The 20,175-nt window shown below is 41.4% G+C and overlaps 1 protein-coding gene across 1 annotated transcript in view; it reads right to left on the reverse strand.

Annotated features, from left to right (window-relative positions):
- Nucleotides 1–261: 261 nt before the first annotated feature.
- The window catches only part of ANGEL1 (angel homolog 1), a gene marked incomplete at both ends in the record, with an annotated part of 96,116 nt that continues 76,202 nt past the window's right edge, over nt 262–20,175 (reverse strand). Inside the window, one exon of the mRNA XM_082484780.1 lies at nt 262–386. Within this exon, the coding sequence (XP_082340906.1) occupies nt 262–386 (125 nt within the window). The remainder of the gene's footprint in view (nt 387–20,175) is intronic.

The following is a 20,175-nucleotide window of genomic DNA, read 5'->3' on the forward strand; positions in this document are numbered from 1 at the left end:
CAGATATCTGCAGGAAGAGGTCTTCACATGTAGAATCCAAAAAGCTCTTCTGACAAATAGTTCACAAAAGGCACATAGTTCACCACTTCTACCAGCTGCATGTTTTCTAGAGATTTGTCCAGTCTAGTTTTAAATTTATGCCAAGCAGAGATGGTATCACTTGTCTTGAGAAATTGTTTTTCTATCTTTGGTCCAAGATTTTTCTTTAATACCAGTATCCCTCCCAAGACTTGCCAAAAAGGATCAAATGCTAGTGGGAGCTTAAAACATTAAGCTTGTTTGCAGATTGAATGCACCTGGTTCGCTCTCTCCAGCCCCCTGAGCAGTTCTTAGGCTTCTCATTTGGACACACTTAGCTTCTTGATCCAGAAGTGGAAGTGCTGTGCCTACACAGAGACAAGAGGGAGAAGTAGTAGCAGCTATTCAGGAAAGCAGTCATGTAAGGCAGACTCTTTATCTGAAAGAGATTCAAGGAACACCCCTTTCCTCTGTTGACACAACAGTATTATCATTGCAGTAACATATAATAGCACCTCTGCATCCAGCCACGTGTGCTCTGCTTCAGTTCAGCAATCCTGGTCTTGTACACCACATAAACTGTGGGGGGGCGACACTACACGTCAGTACTATTCTGCTGGAGAAATGCTCAAGAATACTCCTCTGCTTTGGCCCCCGTTTACTTAATTACACACTCCCAAAATGGCAGCCTATACCCATCAGGATCCTTTCTGAGAAGCAACAAGAGGCTTTACTGACTGTGTGCTACTACACAAAGATACGTGGATCATTAACACAAACAAGCCTTCAGCTTCACCATTAATCACTGGCTGGCTCAACACCTGCATTCTGCAGACAGCCTTCACTGAAGAAAGTTTGCAGCTGGCCCAGCTCTGGCTGAGCTCCCTCATACTCACCAACTATCTCCACTCTCCATTTGTCAATTGTAAGTGATAATTTCTATTCAATCTGATACATATTATAAGAATATAAACAAATGCCTCTGGCTGTATCATGGCTGCAATCACTTCCCTTTATAGCCATCATTTATTACAGGCGGACAGGTGGCCGTTCGGTGGAATGCCGAAGAGGCTATCACCTGGACAATCACCAGGAAACACGCTCACATTTACATTCTTCCCAAGCAGACAGGCAAAAGTGGCATGTGATTTCTGGAAAAACTTCACTATGCTCCAAAATTTATTCCTGTCCCAGCCATGTTAGTCACAGGAGCAAGTCTGAATATTACCAGCCTAGACCATCAATGAACACCAGATTTCAAATTTAAACTTATTTAGGATTTTTGAAAATAGGAGGGGGTCTAGGGAAGATTTGCCCCCAGTTGTTTCATTTTTTTTGTCTTACAGTTTTGATACAGGATACATGCTTTTTCTAAATACTGACTGTTTTAATTCACAAACGTATATAAAACACTCAGATGGCGGCAGCTTTGTTGCTCAAGTAGAGTTTAAAAGAAGGTTTATTATCTACTACTGCTAGGCACATGTAGCGTTTCACTCCAAAAACACCTTGGAATTCATATATAGGAATCATTTCACCTCCCTTTAAAACACTGTCACCTCTAAAACAGATATATGTCAGATTACTTCACAACTCAGGCAGCAACAGTCAGGACAGAAAGTGAACAATATTGCAGTAACAGCACTTACAGAACACAGAATATAATTAACACATTTGTCAAATTCTAGAACAACGATGTAAACATCAGCTCTTGCATCAACACGAAAGGATCTCAGCCTTAAACTCGCTCTGAAACACTGCAATCTCACAAGCCCAGCATAGTCAGACACCAGTGCAGGATATTAGTTCAGAACAGACTTGCATAATCCCAGACTGAGCAAGTTCTTGCCAGCAATTCTGAGAGCAGGACCTGGGCTCCCCATGTAGGCCCTGGTGCTGCAAGGATAGAGCAAGGAAGACCGGAGCAGAAGAATTGCTGTAGGATCTTGTCATGGCTTTTAACATTACTAACTATCCATCATTCTCAAGAGTAGAGCTTACATTGATTGTCATAGAAAAATCTGCATTATCGAGTTCATAAGAACAGACAGACCAAAGGCCCATCACACTAAATATCCTCGCTCACCAACAGCTAGCACCAGATGTTTGGGAAAGAGTCCACCTTCTCCAGGTTCACTCTTCTAGCACACAGTCCTTTAAGGAGTTCATAAGGCCAAAGGCTGTATCCAAACCATTCCATTTATTAGCCATCAATGGATTGAATACCGAGTCTCATTTATATTCTTGGTCACCCACAACACCCAGTGAGAATAAATTCTACTGCTAAATTCAACTCGATACTTGAGAATATTTCCTTCTTCTGGTCTTCATATAGCCCCCAATGAAACCTAGAGACTTATTCACTAGTCTGTACAACTTTGTAGGTCTCAGTCACAATAGACCACTCATTTCCCATCATGCACACACCTCTCTCCAGCACTGTCTTCCCAATAGGTACAGATGAGAGTTCCTTTATTACTGCCGAGCATAGCCAAGTTATTATTCAGTGATACCACAGTCTATCAGCAATGTAGCCACATTTTAGGGCACAAAGACAGGGACTAGACTTGAGATACCAATGTCCACTGACTCTATCTGCAGACACGGGCAAATCCCTTTGTCTCCTTTTACTTTTACTTCCCTACCTTCAAGCTGGATATAACTCTTACTTTAGGAACATGATCTGGAGTTATACTATAAATGCCCGCAAAGCATTTTATGAACATGAATAAAGGTACTTATAAATATATTAAACGTAACTCCCCAAATTTCCACAGTGGCCTACCAAAGGTCATTCTGATAAGAGATGGGTACAACTGAAAGACATTAGCTTGGAAAGAGAGAAGAAATACAGCAAAAACATTTACCACTTCAGCATATGACCTGGAGATGGAATCAAGTCAGCTTAGAGAACAGCTTCACACAAGCAGATGGCATGTGACTTTTGGCATCATAGATGCCTATGAAGGCACTGTAATAACTATGTTGTTACATGCAGGAATGTTCTCGGCATCTTGGGATGATCCTGTGAAACAAGCTTCCAGGATAAGCATGAAGCATGAGTAGGTACCATCTGTGATCATGTTACTCAGTGGGGAATCATTGCTGCCAGCATGCTCAGCAGAGCCTATTGCACATCAATGCTTACTGCTAAATGGACTTTTTAAAAAGCAGGAGAGGCAGAAAGCATACAGTACACCCAGCCCCCTGAGCCACAGAACAAGCTCTAGGCTTGGTGCAGTCATAGCACTGCTGAAGATACTTTTCCACAGAGGTATGCTATTGCTGTCTGTCCAGTTTCATCCACCAGCTAACCTGGGATATGCTAAGGAGAATTTCAGCACGTAAATAATAATGAGTCAGTCAATATTACCCTGGGGAAACAACTCACTGCGTGCTATGTGCCCCTCATGGCCAGTAGAGGTATTTGCTTTCACTTAAAACCTGTGGAAGTCACCAGGATCACAAAGCTCTTCTGGTAATTTTGTCCTCGGGTCACCTCACATTTAGTCCTGCCACTGCCAGTTTTCAGTCACACAGAACACTCCAAAACAAAGCAAGCTAAGCACAGTCACGTACCATCTGTCCTAAATCCTCCTCTGGCAACATCTTTCTTCCTTTAGAGCTGTGACATGCAGTGGTACCTCCTCATGTTCTCTTTAGCATCCATTTAACGAGCCTGTTGTCCACAAATTTGCTTAGTCCCTCTTTGAACATGCTACTGCTCCCAGGCCCCACAGCCTCCAGAAGCCAGGCACAGAAGCTCTTTCCTTTATCTGCTTTAAACCAACCTCCTGTCAGCTCTGTGGAGCACTGCCTTGTTCTAGTATAGTAGAATTCAGCAAATAACAGTTCTCCATTTTCCTTATCTATTATCTTCTTCCATAAAGGCATCTTTTGAAAGCACTTCCACAGTACTTCTGCCAAAGCCTACCAAAAATTTGGCACCTTCACTGTGAAAGGTCCCTTCCTCTAAATAGCACTTTTTATCACAGGGACCCTAAATAGAATCAGGTGCAGCCAGGAGGGAGAAACAAGTCTCCTCCGTTTCCCCTCACTCTGCCATTCTATCAGCTGCAGACATCAGCCCTTGCCTTGCAAGAGGGCGCTGAATTCTTTTCCCCAGAAGAAGCAGCTGGGACAGTGAAGGGACTTGACTGCACTAAAAAGGGTATCTAAAGACACAGATCCTGGGCTTTCAGTTTAATGCTTAGCCCAGTAGAGGAGGCTGTCCCCTGTGCGCATGGCTGTGTTCATGACCAAAGGACACCGTAGCTCCTTCCCAGAAGAACCAGCTTAGAAAGATGCAGTGATTGGAACTGAGGATGTAGACAGTTGCATGCCAGAGATAAAGGCCCTGCTGATGCTACTTTTATGGTGGTAGCTTGCTGTGGCTGTCGCACTATGAAGAACTGGAATCCAAAGGCCAGTTTGCAGCAAACTTGGGAGAAATTACAGTGGTTTTGACTCCAGCACTCAGTTAATAGGTGTGTGGATACTGCACCAACAATTTCACTACTAAATTAAAGGACAGGACTCTTCTTTTCCTGCAGAGGCCTTCCAAATAAGGAGGCTCCAGCTCTTAAGGCAGCCAGGCAGCAGTGGCACTGTAAGCGAGAGTGGCACGTGGAGCCCAGAGGTAAGTGAATAGCTAAGTCTATATTGCCTGTTGTGTCAAGTGCTTAGGAGTGTATCTGAGCAGGGACACACCAAATCTAGATTGCTTTACAAGTGCTGGGGAACCCCTTGGCAATGAAGGTATGTGCAACATGGTTGCTGCTCCACTGGCTTTTTAATAAAGCACTGGTCCAAACTGCCTTAGTCCCACTTCAAATTTGGATTTTGCAGGCAGTAAACAGGGCCAGGCTCAAGCCCTCTTTTGGGGGCAGTGACAAAAGGGAATACGCAACTGTAATTAACCTAACTACTGAAAGGAACCTAACGGTCATTAACCCAAACCTAACACTGAATAGAAATTAGTCCTGGTAACTGATAAACAGTGAGTGGAGTTACTGGGCAGTAATGTGTGGACTCCACCAGTGTTTCTGTATCTCTCCGGGATCCCCAGCACAAGCAGCAATAAAGCATTTTCTCACCTCCTCCCTCGCTCCCACAAAACAGTTTTTGAAGCAGCCGAACTGTGTGCATGGCTATACGCTGTCTGCCTGCACAGCCCTCCCCAGCCCACAGAAAGGGGAAGAGAGGCATCTGGAAAAGGCAGGACCATATGCCAGAGAAGAAAGCCCTTACCCAAACCATCTAGCCCAAATGCTCACAGATCAGGCAGGCTCACAAACGCATCTCAGAGAGGTCACTGGTTTGGTTGACTGGGTCACTGTCAAATTACCTCGTTACCCACCCAAGCTTTTTTCCCGTGCACTACCTGTGAAACGTGTATTTTTAACACGCTATTACAGCACAGGACAAATCAGTCTAGCTCTGGCTGAGAACTGCTTTGCTAAAAGACAGCAAATGGTACGAGCCATTCATTACAGCTGAGAACCTCATTTTGTATAGCTGTTTGATTTCCTTTCCAAGTGTTTTGTATCTGCCCCTTTCCAAAGTTATTGTTTCTTCACTCTGATATTTCAAAACACAATAAGAATTCATGTACTATGACAATTATTATTTTACTTACTGGCAACTGAAAGTTCTTGCAAGCTTTCCCTAAAATTAATTGCCTTTGATGTAATTACAATTTTGGGGAATGTTTCTGCTTCCTGTGGAAACTTCATATTCTTCATTTAAAAAAAAAATCTGCCATGGTGCTCTGTAGTGGTGGTCTAAGACCTCACCAAAGCTTCTCAGCCAGGCAGTCAAGGTGCATCAAAGGAGATGTAATCCACCAGAAAAGGCCAGCCTAGTGAGAAGAACAGAAAGAGAAGCACGTGAGCTGTAATTCCCAGGAAGAAGCATTCAACAGTTTAAATCTACATAGCCAGTTATTTTGGATTTCATTTTGCACATGGAAAATTAAACCTTCCTCTCACACTTCCATGCTTTTCTCCAAAGATCTTCCCACAGATCAAACAGCCTGTTTTTCCAAACAACTCAGTCTGCTACCTAGCTCTGAAATTCTTCTACTTATGCAGTAATCTGTGACAGGGACAACCAGAGCCGAATACAATACTCTTGGGCTATCATTCCACCATTTTTGTGTTATCTATAGTCTATAAATTTTTGATTCTGTCCTTAAACATTGGCTGGTGCAAAGTTAGGCTCTCTGCATTTTTAGTTGAAAAACTGATACTTAAAGATAAACATTTTAAAGCATGAACTAAAAAGACATGCCAAATTCCAAGACTGTTGGGTTCATTTGGGCTATTTTTCTCTCAGGTGATGTTTACAGCACAGAAAATTTGGAGGTGCAATGCCCAGATCTGTAAAGCTTAAGGCCTGTAAAACTGCAGAGCAAAATTGGGAAAAAGTTTAACTCTCCCCATAACAAATAAGCCTCACTTAGGGTACTCCTAGAACTGAAGGTCAAAAAAGGCAAGCTCCAACAGCAATTTGGTACCCACTTTGACATCACACTGCAGGTTCATCCACAAGTCCACAAACTCTCTGCTATTTCCAGGCATTTGCCCCACTAGGGAGAATATGTTGGATGAGAATAAACACATACTCTGAGATCTTCATCTAATTTTCACAAATCTAAATGCAATGTGTTTCACTTTGAACAGGCCACCTGGATCAAATAGAAGTTAATTAAAACAATCTTTCTTTTTTTTTTCTGTTTAAAACTCAGGACTTGGTAAAGGAGGGGTAAGACAGGACTTTTTATTACTCTTAGATGGTGCTAAGAGGACCCATAAATACATCTCTTCTTCCTGTGATCCCATTCATCTTGCTGCCTTTGCTACTCCTCTTTGCCAACAATCAGATCCCAGTAAACAACCTCAAGTGAAATTTGCAACTGTCAGATAAACATTAAAAATGCTTCTCTTGTCCTTTCCCATTGATAGTCCCATTAATATTGTAATAGAACAAAAAGTTATGAAAATGAATGCATGCTGGTTTTGGAAGTGAATGATGCAGACAGCAGCTGTGAAATATATACACTTGAATATGCATAGACAAAGAGATACAGTGTACCCACAAAGAACTGTGTATACACTTACATGTAATAATTTAAGATACGGGATGCAGTCCTAACCTCATGTACACTGTGAAGCAACTCCATTGACTTTTGTCTGGTATAAATTCAACACAAGTAAAATCAGAATTAAACTATCGTGGCTTTTTTTTGAGAAAAATATCATATCTACATGATTTTTCTGTGCTGTTATTTTTTTTAATCTTTACTTTTATTCAGAGGCTAGTATTACAATCTGCTTTTACGTATTTAGTACTTACAGCATGCAAATCTCTGGTTCTACGTCTACTGTTAATAAAAAAAATCTGTACCTCAAACTTAATGGAAGGAGTATGAAAAAAATCATAAAGATTAAAGTCAAGCTCTTTTATTCAAACTTGCTCTTTAGACACATATTAATTCAAACAGTATTCACTAAGAGTCTCTAAAAATGAGCAGTCCAGTTCTCCCAATCCCATAATGAAAACATTGTATCTAGTGTACTCCATCCATCTGAACCCTCACTGAAATCACTGACAGTTTTGCAAAATGAAAGACTTCAAATTTGAGTCAGGTTCCAGAATAATCCCAAAACTGTCTTAGAACATCATGAGGTACTGCACATATATATAGATGTACATTTTTACATATATATATGCATATACATGTACTGGATTTTCCTATCAGGCTTTTACATCTTCTGAGCTTTTAATATTCTACTGTTTCAAGCTTTTCTGCAGAGATAAAAGCTTTGCATGCTTTTAATAAAATGAGAATTCTTCAAAGGAAAGCAGGATTTCAGAGGCTGGAGTTTTAGGAATACTCCCAGGTAGAGAGGCAGCTGTGATGGGTCAGTAACCATGCAGGGAGACTCCACAGAGACAAAGTCTGCCTGAGAGGTTTTCGCTGCTTGAACAAGACCTTAGCTCTCTGAACAAAAACATGCTGCCAGTGGTATTGTTTTAATTCCCAATTTAGTGAATTTTTGTTGGGTCATTTCATAATGTCAGGCTGCATTTCGATGCTTCCAGTCATCTACTTCTGAAGTCCCTTAGTGTTACATGCCTAGAATACTCTCTTCAGAGCCTTGTACTTTTCAAATGCAAGTCCTGCATGTAGAGCAAAATTGGGAATAAGTTTACCTCTCCCCGTAACAAATAAGCCTCACTTAGGGTAGTCTTCTAGGGTGGGACTTCTATATGCAAGCCAAAAGATGCTAGACTGGGAACACAACTGGATCTTTCAAACCCATGGCTCTCCACTGTTCAGGTCCACTGTCATTTTGCACAGAAATAATTCCCTAGCTGACATGTTTATATTAAGCAGAGATAAAAACAAACAAACAAACAAACAAACAAAAAAACACCAAACCAACAACAAAAAAGGATGTTAATTTTGTAGTGTTTTCTAACATCATAGAAACAGCCTGTCAACATTCTTAAGTTGTCAACAATCTTGAAATGTGGTATATTTTTACCTGTTATGAAACACAATTGCAAAAGCAAAAATTTTTTTTATGTTCTCATCAAAGTCACAAAAAGGTCAGTCAGTCTTATCAGATTTCAACTGCTCTAGTGCCTTTTGAACTGAAATTTATTTCATTCATCCACTCTGAAATACTGATTATGGAAAAAATCCACTTTAGACTTCTGCTATTTTAATCACAGATCACTGAAAAGTAATCAACTTCTGGAATTTATATTAAATTTTCTTCTGAGTGCAGTTAAGTTAGGTATAAGGACTCCAGTTGGATGAAATTAAAAACTCACATGGGACTGCCCATGTTGCAAACTCTAGCTTAAAGTAGCTGAGAGCAAGAGACTGTACTGCAGTCACAAAATCTGGATAGTCAAATGGTACTGTGTGTCCTTCCACAGACAACCTATTCTACTGAGTTAACATAAATACAATGACTGCAGTTGCTCACACTTAAAGAATATTTCCCCAAATACCTCACAGGAAATGTTCACCATTTCCTTGGTGGTTTTCTTTGTAATTTATTGTCAAATAGTCTTTGGGCTGATGGTGCTCTACACTTCAAACTAGAACATGGTCTTACAAACCTTACTGGCTACCTTCTACAAGTTGCCTGTGAGTACTACATTTCAACAGCAACAGTTACTGAAAGAATATATACAAAAATGTCAAGTTCCCTCACAATTAATTTTTTTTTTTTTAACAGTTTCTTCTAACTGTTACCTCCCTTTATTTTGTATACCATGTTGCCATTGTCACAAAAATCTTCTTTTCTAGTAAGGAGAAAGGTTCACTGCTTACTCTGGGGTCTTGCAGTTACCCCACAATTCACTAACATCCAGCTTCAGCTCCAAAATGGCTTTCTGTTCACATGTTCATTGAAGCAGGTCATTTGAAGTGTCATGGAGCACAGGATGAAAGAGCTTTCCACTGACTTGCCCTTGTGCTGTCATTTGCACGAGGGCAGTAGGGCTATAAAGAGTTCCCCTCCTTAAACAGGATTTTATGCCTATATAGCACCGGTACAAATAAGAAAAGAAAAAAAGAAAGAAAAAAAAAAAAAGACAAATCAGTAGCAGTCTGCTGCTGGACATACCGGGAGTAATAATCATGAGACCCTGTCATGGGGGGACTTTGACAAGCAAAAGATTCACCATGCCTTTGTTGAGATGGAAATGCAGCCCACAGCACCAACACAAAGTTCAGTCTGAATCTGAACTGTTTGCAGTTCTTTTTTTCTTGAGCCTCAGGGAAACAAGCGTGATAGAGTAAAGACAGAGCGTAGGGCAGAGCTGAAATCCTTCTTCCGCTTACCAAAGCATCATCAGAGAGCAAGCATCAAGGAAGATAAGCACTATGATGATCCATGAATTAACTTCCTGCCCTCCAAGGTCAGCATTTCTTAAACCACCCAGGACATTACATTCTCTGCACAGTCTCCAGCCATTTAGCAATGGATGGCAAAGGAAGCTAAAGCTCTAATGGCATGAAGTGTCAAAGAGAGCTTTTTATTTAAAGAACTAGAGAAAAGAAAAGAAAATGGATATTTTAACTTTTATCTCAGAGTTAGTTAATATTCACACTTAACTGCTGAACTGGCTAAATTCTTTTCTTTTCTTAAGGACCTTTATAAATTTCATCATTAATAAAATCAGACATTCAATTAGCAGGGACTTTCTGATTGCTAACTGAGATTCTCCCCCCCCCCCCCCCCTCCAGTTTCTCTTTTTCACTCTTTCTAGGCTCTCTTTTTATTTTCCCCTCCTGCCCCTGTGTCCCCCCTTCCCTGAAAAACCAGGGGAAAGTGAAAACTGACTCCATTAACCTCTGTCATTACCTAAATCCATCTCTTAATTAATATGAGTTAATATGATTAATCAAAATAATGAGACAAACCTATTAAATTAGGGTGTTTAAATTACAAATGGAAGTGGTAAAGGCAAAGGGGCTGATAACGAATAGCTGCAGTCAGAGATGGGGTTAGCTCTCGAAATGATATGTGACAATCAGCAGAGAGAATCAAGAATCTGTGTGAGAGAAATAGTCTACGTGCACAAAGAATGATGTTCAAATACCTGGTAGCGTTTCAGAGGATCAGGTGCGTTAAGATAATATTTTAATCCCTTTCATGGTGGAATATAACATAAATAACAATATGAGGATCCAATCTTTCAGCTTGCAGTTAGCTTCCATAGGGTTGGATGGTACAGATTTTGCCCAGTTAGAGGACCACACTAGCAGTTTGCTGGGAACTCTGAAGCATTTGCTAGTTATATTAACACTGCCCCACGGTGACAAGATTGGACAGGTTATACATTTCTGTACTGGAGGCACACAGCCTGAGCAAAAGCCTGCAGTCGGAATACTCCATCTCCAATACTGACTTTCATTGTGACCCGATGCAAGCGCCATGAACTCCTCTGTCTTGCTTGGCTGATTTAGATACACCATTCCTAAACGTAGTTCCATATTTTCTCTAAACTAGAATCCTGAAATCTGGCAAGCTCTGTCACTGTGGTCCTCTGAGTGCTGAAGGGAAGTTATGCCAAAAGTGACCTTTCCCCAAGAACCCAACAACAGTCAGTTTCTCATTGGATTTCCATCATTCAAATACCTGTTTGAACTACAGTCCTGAAATCTAACTCCCTTGTTATAGACCACCAATTAAAGTAAAAATAATGTCTCTATCATAGGTCACTGTAACAACAAAAGTGATAGTCATTTTGGGAGGTGATTATGTGGAGTGTGAAGTCTTCCCTTTGGAGAAATCCATTAGCAGTTTCTATTTCAGTCAAAACTATCAGCAAAGGAAATAAACGTAGCACAGAACTGATGCAGATGGAAAACTGCAGTACAAACTGCTGCCAAGAGAGGTAAACATCAAACAGGAGGAGGTGGTAGTGTTAATAAATATTTTTGGGGTATAAGGAACCCCTAAAACTAAAAATAAGTGGGGAGAAAACAACCATGTAGATAGAACATTTCAAGACCAGCCCCACCCTTTGTATCTTGAGCATATCATTTGTGATCTCTATATAAAGTTGAGAGCACGCTAGAGGCTGTGGGGTTAATAAAACATACAATTGATGAAAACGCCTTGCCATATATGATTTATAAGCCACTTTAACTGCCTTAAAAAGGCTGCAACTGGCCAGGAAGTGCTCCAAATAGCAAAAGACACCTCTTTCTCTGTGGCACTGCACTGAAGTGGCAGCACAAGGACAGTGGGATAAAACCAGGAGAAAGAGAATGATCCGGTAGGAAATCATCAAGGGAGCAATAAGCTCTGAGATAGCTGTTTAAAGCTGGTTAGCCAGGGAAGATGAGAGTAGCAGGAGAAGAAGGCCCAAGAACCTTGTATTTGTAGCCCAAGCCCACCCTTTTTTAGCTGGCTTTGGACTGAGCTTTAAAAGGGGCTGGTGACGTTACGGCTGGCAGCATCATTTTGTGAGCACTGGTGCCTGACCTTTGGCATCTCAGGAGATGCTGTGGAAACCCAAGGAAAAGCGTGCTGAAGCAGCTAAGAAGGAACTTCATTATTAATTATAACCTCATGTTGGGCATTATGCTTTATTTACATTGCCCAGCTTTCTAGATTTGTCACTGAAACAGGCAAAGGTGCGATCTTTCTTCAGGAGGAAGCACAATTTCTCAAGTCAGCAATACCCAATTAATAAGGTCATGAACCCATGTAAAATGATGGGAAGGAAAAAAAGGGAACGGAGAGAGGATTCAGAGAGTAATAATAAACCGTAGTTGAGTCATTATTGCCATTTGCTTGTAGAATTTCAACATCCTACATTAATGGCTTCATAAGAAGGCATGAGCATTGAGCATTGAGAGTGATCACAAACATTCAAAGGAGCTTGGTAAAGAAGTGTGGAAACAGCATTTCCAGCACACTCTCTGGAAAGGTACGAGTATTTGGAAACTGAGAGGCTGAAAGGCAATAGGATGAAATAAAAGATTATCACAGATACTCCGTGCTTGGAGGAATTATCGGGAGCTACAAGACTGTATAGTGCAACTGGTGTCAGCCAAACACAAAGTGTTTTTCAATTGATGAAGTGAACAAATAAGTAATGTTTTGAAATGCCCACTTCCACAGAATTTATCTGATGCTAATGTATCACCAGATAATTACCACCTTCTTCTCAACCTCCTTGAAAGGCAGCACAACCATAGTGACAATGTGCTATTCCATTTCTATCGCCAATGCCTAGCATTGGCGCATAGCTAAAGATTGCAGACACACTAGTTCATATATGAAAAAGAAGTTTTTCATTGCCACGTCCTGCTTTTCTGAACAACAGCATCCTAGAGCCATACTTGGGCCAGTACCCTTTCTCACGCTTTTAAGTACATTTCCTTTCCACTAAACCCAAGCAGGTTACAATATAGTCTCCTAGCAAGGGAAACATTCTAGACAGAAGGTTCTAAACAATGTAGATGGCATCTGATGGGCTGGGACAAAGTTGATACCTACTTCTGGGTGACAAAGGTAGTATAAGGAAAAGAATGAAAGTTCTCTTTAAAACAAAAGCAGAAAATGAATTTTATTGTCTCTGGGCAGAAAATGTACTAATATGTTATTGTCCCTCTTTGGTGGAGGGTTGAATCAAGTTCTTAAAAGTACAGTTTGGATGCAAGAGTGATTTAATTCCACCTCTCCATACACATGCCAGCAAGGATTTGAATCCCATCGCCTGTTCTATGTCCCCATCCAAAGGAAGCACTTGGGACAAGATACTTCCCCTCAGGCAGCCTGTGTACTATTAAGATGAGGAATAGCCATGTTCCTTCCAGTCCCCTGTCCTCTCCTACGCTGTTAGCTGCTTGAACAAGAAACTCCCCAGAGGCACTCTAGCAAATGCCTATTGCCCAGCCTGATGCAGGAAGGCTCTTGTTCTTAACGCTTATCATTTGTTTATCAATTCATAATTCACACAAGTGTCCTGACCTTTGATTCCAAATAAATTTTGAGCCTGTTAGTCAGGTCTCCCTCTGGATTAGGATTTCTGTATGTTACCGAAACAGTAACAAGCTGCTTAGTTTGTTCAAACTGATTCTGGACAGTGAAATGGTGCTAAGTAAGACAGCACAGGCAGAAGTGCTCTGATTTTGAAGAGGAAAGCTTAAAACACTCCACCCCAAAGCCTCATTCAGGGCCATTCAGATGAAGGCTGTTGATGACTAGTGACTTTGTTTTTCACCACAATTTATCAGATGAGCATCAAGCAAAGGTCACAAACACTTCTGGTTTAGGAAGGTCTTCACTGAGAGAAAATATTTAAAGAAAAATCAGCTTCACTTTACAGTGTTAGTTTCAAAATGCTGCACATGTATAAGCATGTGAGTCTTGTTCACTTCCACAGGAGAGCAATAGAGAAGAGGTGAAATGGAAAATGTTGCTGTTGCTCACTAAAAAAAATTGGCAAAATTGAAAAGGTTGAATACAGATGCTGTGATTAATTGCCACCCCCTTTTTTTCCTTAGAACAACTTCAGTGCCAGATTTTCAGACTTCTCAAACCCTCCACTCTTTTCTGCTCAATCTGGAGAACAGAGAGAAGGGATCTTAAATTTCAGTTTAAACTTTAGAGTTATAGGATTTAAAGCTGGAGTCAGGAGGTAGGATTACACTTCCCTTCCTGATATGCTCAAAATTTTTCCAAAAATTCTGCACTTTCTTTGCAAAAACTGCACCATGCAGCTGACACTGACTGACCTGTTATCCAAAAGCCACGAAGAGCAATCTGGAGAAAGAGAAGCTTCATGTAGCTGCCAGTCCTGTTATCCTGTCTAGACCCTGAGAGTCCAGCCACATTCCCTCTGTTTCCTCAACTAGCAATAGAAGAATGTGCAGTGGAAACATTTAACCATTATATGGATGGTGAACAAGTCACAGACAGATCCATGTCTGTCTCCCACAGGCCTCCTGGCTTTGCAAGCCCCACCAGGAGTACAAAGCAGTTGGTCAGGAAACTCAGCAAAGTCTGGCAATACACTCAAGGGTGTCTCTCAGAGGAAAGGAAACATTTTCAGAGCCAATTTTATTCCTTTGGACTTATTACTTCTAGGAGTGCAAGAGGACCCTCTGCATCCACTTCTTCAGGCTCTTTGATTGCAAGTCACTGCAGTAGCTTCTAATTATCTAATGGTCTGTTCAAGCCCTGGCTTCTTTGCCAAGACTACTGTCAAGAGGGCCAGTCAATGCCAGCCATGATTCTGATCCAGATGGCCACTGGCAATAGACTGGGACAAACTCACTCCCAAGGCTAAACAGCTATTTGAGAATGCTTTCCAAGCAGTAGTGGAGCAGGATGAAAACCAGTGCTGTAGAAGTGACCTTGCACTTACATGAAGCAATACCAAGTGTCTGGAAGGAACAAATCCTTCCAGTTACAAGTAAGCACAACAATAATTCTAGGAAGGGGAAGGTGGTGAATCAAAGATCTACTCATCTCTTTTGACATCACTGATTAGCAGCGCTGATCCAAGTGAGCAGAGAGGGGAAGTGGCCATGTATCTGAAACAACCAGTCCTAGGAGCTGCTCCAAAACAATGGCACTGAAAACAGGAAAAGTAGAGCAAATGTAATGGTAGGCCTTGCTTCTGTACAGGGCAAAATCCCAAAGTACTCGTCTGCACATGAAAGCACCGTACATCAATCAACAGCTCCATTCCTCCTCCACAAAGAAAGGAAACAGGCAAAGGAAAGGCTGTGTGGCATTTTGCAGGCACGCACTGCGTTCAGGAGAGAATGATGCATACCTGCCAGTCCTCCCTATGATTTCAAGTAAAATTCCTTCATTTGCCACAGACTGCAGCCCAAGTACAGAAGACACTGGCAAGTGTCTTCTTGCAAGACACATGGCTTAAGCAGCTGCCACAAGTCTGCCCATGCTTGGCCAACTATCTAATTATCTCCCTAACATCTCCCTTTCTACGTACTTGTCAACACCTAATCCATAGAACTGCTCATGGTTTTTTTTTTTCCTCCTGCCTCTGGCATAATCAGCTTTGTTGGGAAATACTCAATTTGTTGAAATCTACATGTTTTGCAGGAACTCACTGTCCTGAGGAAACCTTTGCTAGACCAAGCTCCCTAATTTGCATTGGGCCACACGGAAGCTTGCATGTATAAGGAGACCTACATGAGATATGAGACATTTGGGCTTAAGTTCCTGGTCTACTTTTCTGGACCTGAGGCTTGAACTTGGCTCTTCCCCAGCATAGCTAAATGTCTTGATTGGTGTAATTGCTTCTTCTGGGAACAGTATCTCCTGTTGGAACTTTTTCACTTTGTGTGAATTAATAAGTGCTTCTTTGGCAAGGGCTCACTCCTACAGCTGCTACAGCACTAGCCTATGGAAAAGTCCAACTTGCTCCAGTAAATATTTGCAGTATCCCACATAAGAATCCTGACCAACTGGATACTGTCTATCCTACAAGCCAGAGATTTTTCTTTTCCTCTGACAAAGCTTCACAGAGCGCTGAATTAATCACACGAGGAACAGCAAAAAAAAATATGAATCATGAAATAATTCATTGGATTTGAGAAAATGAAACATATCTGAGAAAAACTCTTGGTCCACAGAGACTCTGGTAGGCTTTGCTTTCTACCACAGACACATCACTTTCCTTGCCAACTCTAAAGTTGCTCTAGGCAGGTTCATTAGCAAACAGCAAGAAAGAGCTGCCATTTCTTCCAGCCAAATTAAGATGAAAGAAGAGGGCCAATGGACGTAGAATGATCTGAGAAAGGCTTAAACATTAATGCTATTAAATCAGTGGTAGTGCCATTACAGAGAAAGACAGCAAGGGTAAAGGGCACAAAGTGGTTGCAAGGGTCACCGACCCTGGCCACAACCACTGTGGGAATGCAGGGGTACTGCCAGGAAAGCAGCACTAGTATTTACAATAGGATCAGCTGTTGCCTCAGTTCAGCGAATCCAACTCCACTGGAAACACAAAAAAGCAGGAGAGAACATAAGCCCATGCCCATTATGAGAAAGAAACAGGATGGTGCTGCAGTTCTTTCTTGAGGGGGACACATAAGCCTCTGGGTTTTCAAAACAGCAGCTTTGGCTGCAAACAGTTTTGCTTAGTCTCCTGAAATCTTCTAATAGGAAATCTTATATAAAGACCTCCTCTCAGCCTTCTCGTACTGCTCTTTCTGCTCCCTGTATCTCATATCTTCCTGTGCCTGTTTGGCTGTTCCCCATCTTTGCCTATTGATTTTCATCCAAAGCCTCTGAGTATTTCCAATATTTCCCCTCCCTTGGATCTGCAAACCCATAGGTGCAAAGAAAGGGAACACAGCAGGCCTTCTGTCTACTTGGACCTACTGAGACTCCCTTAGTACCCTTTTAATTTCCCACAGCTTCCCCTATTGACTCTTACCAGTAGAGAAGGCCAGAAATATCCTACCTGTGTTCTTGGTTGAGGAAAAGGGAACCTAAAGCAGTATGGACCAAGAAAAGTCTTCAGTAAAGTCAAGAGCTCTAGGTGTTGGTTGAGGGGCCAGAAAATGAGACTGAGATACAGCAGGCTGGCCTGACTCAACTGAAGGTGGCAGGTTGGAAATATAGCCTAAGCTGTTATTCTTCTCATGGTCAGAAACATACTCATGGCTTGGGAGCACAAGATGAAAGAATGATGGGTTCTTGCAAGTTATATACATATATAGAGAGTATATATATATTTATATACACACAATACATCATCTGGTCATCCAATATGTTCTTTTGGAATACTGGCACGGACAGACACAGCAGGCTTGTGTATGACCTCAGTATGACGTGAGGACAAAGATGATGCTTAGTCAACAGGAAACTCTTCAGCATGTTGTTCGCTTCACAGAGCCATAATTAAGGGCAGAAAGACTATGTGGATGCCCTCCTTTATATTTCAGGCCACAGAATTACACTTTAAGCACAACGGCAGTGAGTTAAAATGACTCTTTCATTAAGGCACTGTAGGTGCTGAAGACACGCAAAGCAAAAAAACATCCTTGCTAGTCTTTCCAATATTCAATCATTCTTCTATTGAAAGAAGTTTACCTTGTTTGTAATATAAACTACACTAGCAGTTTTAATACAAACTGCTCTAGCTTCCAGATGTTGGTTCCTGTTGCTGTACAAGGGTCCTCTGACCATGGTGGGGAAAAAAGTGCACCTGGCATTTTTTTCTTCATGAAGGTACTTCTGCACTAAGTCACTTCTCAGTGTTTTTGAAACTAAACAAACGAGCTCTATTTGCTCATTCCAAGTCATCTTGGTTCCTCTGCTGTGCTCTCTTCAGTTTTTCTACCTTCCTTTAAAAACTCTATACTAGAGCTATATGCTATATTCTACTAGCAGTCTGTCAATGTCATACATGTAGGTTAAAAATCACTCCCACTTCCTGCCCCTGTGATCAGCTCTAAGGAGTGCAATAGCCTTTTCTTAATATATAGATACAGATACAGAATGGAGGACTGCAAGGTACAGTACTTGCTCCCAAGTGTATTACTTTGTATATGAATGCTCATCTATGTTTTGTTAGAATTAGCTTTCCTTGTGATGCTTATCACTTTATATAAAGTTTTTCTCATTATTTGTTACCCTATCTTGTGACATTGCAAAACTTAAAACTCAGCTATGTTCTATAGTTACTTCCAAATCATGGTCAAACCTGTTGAATAGCATTGAACTTGATATCAGTTCTTGACAAATCCCCAAGACACACTCTCATTCAGCGATGCTTCCCACAAATGACGCCTTTGAGCTCTCTTAGCTAACCAGTTCTTAATCCATTTAACAGGCACTTTACTGATATCATGTAACACTAAAATTTTAGTGAGACTATCATGCAGTACCAAGTCAAATGCTTTATGAAAGTATAAATACATCACATCTACACAATTGCCTTTAACAATCCATTCTTTGAGATTACATTCTTGAGATCAAGTTTGTTTGACAAGACCTAGTTTCCGTAAAGCTATGTCGACTAGCATTAATTATATCCCTATTCTTTAGCAACTGACTTCCATATCAGATTTTCCGTTACTCCCTTGTTCTTTTTTGACTTCTGGCATACAAAGGCAGGCCAGGATGCAGTCATAGTATGGTTGGGAATGGGAGATTTGCAAGAGAGGAAACGTGTAGTGATGTAGTCACTCCCAAAAGCACCACCAAACAGTAGTAATAGGAAATTACAGCCCTCCTAGCTGGCTTCCATTCCATAGCCAGGGTGAATCTTCCCCAGGTGATCTCACAGTCCTTGAAATAGAGAAGAAATCCCCAAATGGAAGAAAAAGCTAATATCAGTAATTCAGGGATTTACTAAGACCCTTGACTTGCTCATTTAAAAGGGCTTTCTCATTTTGGATGTTGTTTAACACTCCCTTGTGGTACCTAATGGACTGGAAAGGCCAATGGATCCTCATGTGACACACAAGCACATTGTCCTTTTCAGATATAGGGCAAAAATATTTTTTGCATGTGTCAGGTTCTGCAGAGGTTAAATACACTACAAAAGACTCAGCAGGATTTTTGTCCAGCATGTACAGCTTTGGAAGTCACTTCCCACAATGGGTTAGATTATGTGATCTTCTACAAATAGAGGAGCCTGCCCATAAGAGATTTAATTGGTTTCATAAAAAAAAAAGTAAAGGCAAAAATCACAGAGCCAGAGAGCTGAAAAGGGATTTCAGCTCTGAAGCTTTGCAAAACCTTTAAAGTTTAAGCCAGCAAACAGGAATTGATAAACTAGTATGACCTTGCTACAATCATGTAACCCAGTTCTGTGTCTCGGGGCCCCCATCAGTCAGTTCAGGACTTAAGACTCTGAACCAGCTTACAGGACAGTGGGACATTTTAAAAATATAGCTAAATACTTCGGGGTACTCTGAGAAAGATACTACAGGACTGCAGGGTATTGGGGTTCATGCACCAGACAGCCAAGGAATTTGCTACCAGATTCATGTCCTGAACGCAGACCTATACTCTGGACTGTATCCTCTCGCCATGTTTCTCAATTTTCTGGTTTCAAGGGGGACTCAAAACTATTAAAATTGGTGTCATCAGGTGGCACCTGTAGGAAGACTGAAGCCACAGGCTGCCCTTCCCACCTCTCAGCTCTGTTGTCTCTACAGCTTTGAGCAGTTTCCTCGAGAGATAAAGGAATTCAGGATCTCTATCAAAAAAGGACTACTCTGCTGCAGCCAAATACTCAGCATTTTTATGTCCATCTGTTACTCTATGGTTATACAGCAAGGGTTCAGGAAAAAAACCTTCCAATGAGGCAGAAAGCAAGACAAATAGCGGGAGGCTACTTTGACAAGTTACAGGAAGTCACTCGCAACCTTGCTTGAGTTCGCAACTTCTCTGTAAGCACCTATGAGTACTTGCACAAATAACCACAACTACCAAGCCTCTTTCTCACTAACATGCCAGCTATTTTTTACACTCTCCACTACTGTCCAGGGTTGTGCTTTTTCCCAGCTGCCTCCAGACTCCCTCATGAACCACAAAGCAGCTCAGGTCTGAGATGCCAAAGAGCATACGGGGGCTAAAGCCAGCCCTGAGCTTAGCCCTTTCCCCAGCACAAGCAGGAAGGCCA

Source organism: Vanellus vanellus (genome assembly GCF_965231255.1).
Source record: "Vanellus vanellus genome assembly, chromosome: 6".
In the NCBI taxonomy this organism is placed as follows: domain Eukaryota; kingdom Metazoa; phylum Chordata; class Aves; order Charadriiformes; family Charadriidae; genus Vanellus; species Vanellus vanellus.